General features: G+C 61.9%; 1 protein-coding gene across 1 annotated transcript; it reads right to left on the bottom strand.

The window, feature by feature from the left end:
- Nucleotides 1-7: 7 nt before the first annotated feature.
- LOC120614193 (keratin-associated protein 10-12-like) lies at nucleotides 8-724 on the bottom strand (the record flags this gene model as incomplete). Its single annotated transcript, XM_039876984.1, has 2 exons — nucleotides 568-724; nucleotides 8-450 (listed from the first exon to the last, which is right to left on the bottom strand). Coding segments are annotated over exons 1-2 (600 nt in total), but the record flags the coding sequence as incomplete, so codon positions are not given.
- Nucleotides 725-2,352: the final 1,628 nt, after the last annotated feature.

Genomic DNA, 2,352 nt, shown 5'->3' with positions numbered 1-2,352 from the left:
AGGAGGGTCTGCAGCAGGACGAGGGGCAGGGGCTGGGCTGGCAGCACGAGGGGGCTGGGCAGGGGGCAGCCCCGGAGCAGACGGACGCACAGCACACGGGCTTGGAGCAGACGGGTGTGCTGCAGACGGGTGTGCTGCAGACAGGTGTGCTGCACACAGGTGTGCAGTATATGGGTGTGCAACAGACAGGCTTGCAGCAGACAGGCGTGCAGGTGACGGGCGTGCAACAGACGGGTGTGCAGCTGGCGGGCGTGCAGCTGACGGGCACACAGCAGGCCGGCTGGCAGGGGGAGGAGGCGCAGCAGGAGGGCTGGCAGCTAGACTGCTGGCAGCACGAGGGCGTGCAGGAGCTGCCGCAGGCTGCTTGGCAGGGGCTGAGCCCACAGGCCGCCTGGCAGCAGGGGCTGGACACGGAGCTCACTGGGGTGCAGACGAGGGTCAGACTGGGGGCTGGGGTGCAGCAGCTGGGGACACAGCAGGAGGGCTGGCAGCAGGTCTGGATGTAGCGGATGGGCTGGCAGCAGCAGCTGGGGACACAGGAGGTAGGCTGGCAGCAGCTGGGGGCACCGCAGGAGGGGGCACAGCAGGAGGGCTCGCAGCAGCTCTCTGGGCACTCGTCCACCTGCCAGGAGGAGTCAGTGCAGGAGTCGCAGGCACCAGGCAGGCAGACACGGCTGGCATAGCTGAGGTCGCTGGAGCAGACGGACAGGGTGGAGGCGGCCATGGCAGGTCGTGGGGCTGGGGGTGAGCCGGGAGAGGGAGTGAGTGTGTGAGTGTGAGGGTGTGAGTGAGTGTGTGAGGAGCCTGGGCTGTCGGCTTTTATACCCCCGGGAGCGTGTTGTCCCAGCACAGGCTCCACGCCCTCCCTTCCTCGTTGGTGTTTTGAGTCCTAGGAAACAGCTCTTATTACTACTCGGTCGGACAGGAAGGAGTCGCTGCCCGCGGCATGCCTGTCCTGGCCGGAGTGGCTTGACCCCCTGACCTCGCTTGTCTCCTAAGCAAACAGCACAGGGAAGGTCCACCGTCCCAGCGCCCGGCCTGGCCCGATCTCCAGGTCTCCGTGATGTTCCAAGTGAGGGGCGACCGTAGTCCATGACCGGGTAGCTTAGGGTGGCGTCAGGACACTGCTGCTCATCCACCTAAGACGTCCCCATGCACAGAGGGCTGAAGAGGGGACAGACCAGCCAAGGAGAGAAGGAGTAAGTGTGAAGGTGGGCAGAGGAGGGTCTGAAACACAATGGCAGAGCTGAGCACAGCAGAGAAACCTTAAACAGATGACACGGCCAGAAGCCCCCACGGTCATCCATCGGGATTCCGGACAGAGCAGGAAGGAAGCGCAGGCCTTCGGATGTGGCGTTTGGACCAAATGTAGGGCAGGGTGAGCGGAAACGGTGCATTCTGGACACGCTGGTGACATCTGACACTGAACATAAAGACACATCCTAAGAGCTTCCAGAGAGATCGGCCTCCTACGTCGCTCGGCCAGTCGAGATGCTGAAGGTGATGGCACCCATCTTCCAAGTCTGGGAGAAATGGCTTCCGTGATCCGACCCCCCGGTCACCTGGGCGACGAGAGTCGAGGCTCTGCCACTCAACGCACTACGTATGCAAACGTCCTGAGAATACACGGTCAGGCAAAACAAAACGCAGACCAAAGGGAAGGTAAATACAGAAAATAACAGAGCGAAAGGCCAGCCCAACGCAGGCCGATGTTCTCGACTCGTGCAGAGAGAGGACATCTACCCGCTCGACCTTACAGAACCGGCGACCGAATCCCCTGCCCCTGCACACAGCTCTCTCCGTGGCGTGCGGGTCCGCGGGTTTGGACAAAGGCGCACACGCCACAGTCCCCGACAGAAGAATCCCATCGCCCTCGCGAACTCCTCCCTCCCTCTGAATCGCTGGTCCTCAGTCACTACGGCGGCGTCTCTGTGAACCGTCACGCACACGGGACCGCATAGCATGTAGCCTTTGGGGTCTGGCTTCCTTCACTCAGCAAAACGCGCCTGGGGTCCGTCCGCTTCGCTGCAGACACCGGCAGCTCGTTCCTCCTCGTCGCCGAGGAGCGCTCCATCGCGTGGACGTGCCGCCGTCTGTTAAGTTGTCCGGCGGCCGTTTATTTGTTCTGATTGTGATGATCGTGAACGAGCTGCTGTAAACAGTCCGTGTGCAGGTTTTTTCATGACAAGGACTCTCCATTTCTCTGGGGCAAACGCCTGGGCGTGGCATAGCTGGGTCACCCATTAAGTGCGTGTTCATCTTGATAAGCAACTGCCAAATCGTTTTCCAAAGTGACCGAGACATTTGGGCATTTCCCCCCGACACCGCGTGAGTTCCAGTCCCTCGGGTCCC

The sequence above is a fragment of the Pteropus medius genome, unplaced genomic scaffold (genome assembly GCF_902729225.1).
Source record: "Pteropus medius unplaced genomic scaffold, Ma_sr-lr_union100, whole genome shotgun sequence".
Lineage (NCBI taxonomy): Eukaryota > Metazoa > Chordata > Mammalia > Chiroptera > Pteropodidae > Pteropus > Pteropus medius.
This window is presented reverse-complemented; position numbering and strand designations above follow the sequence as displayed.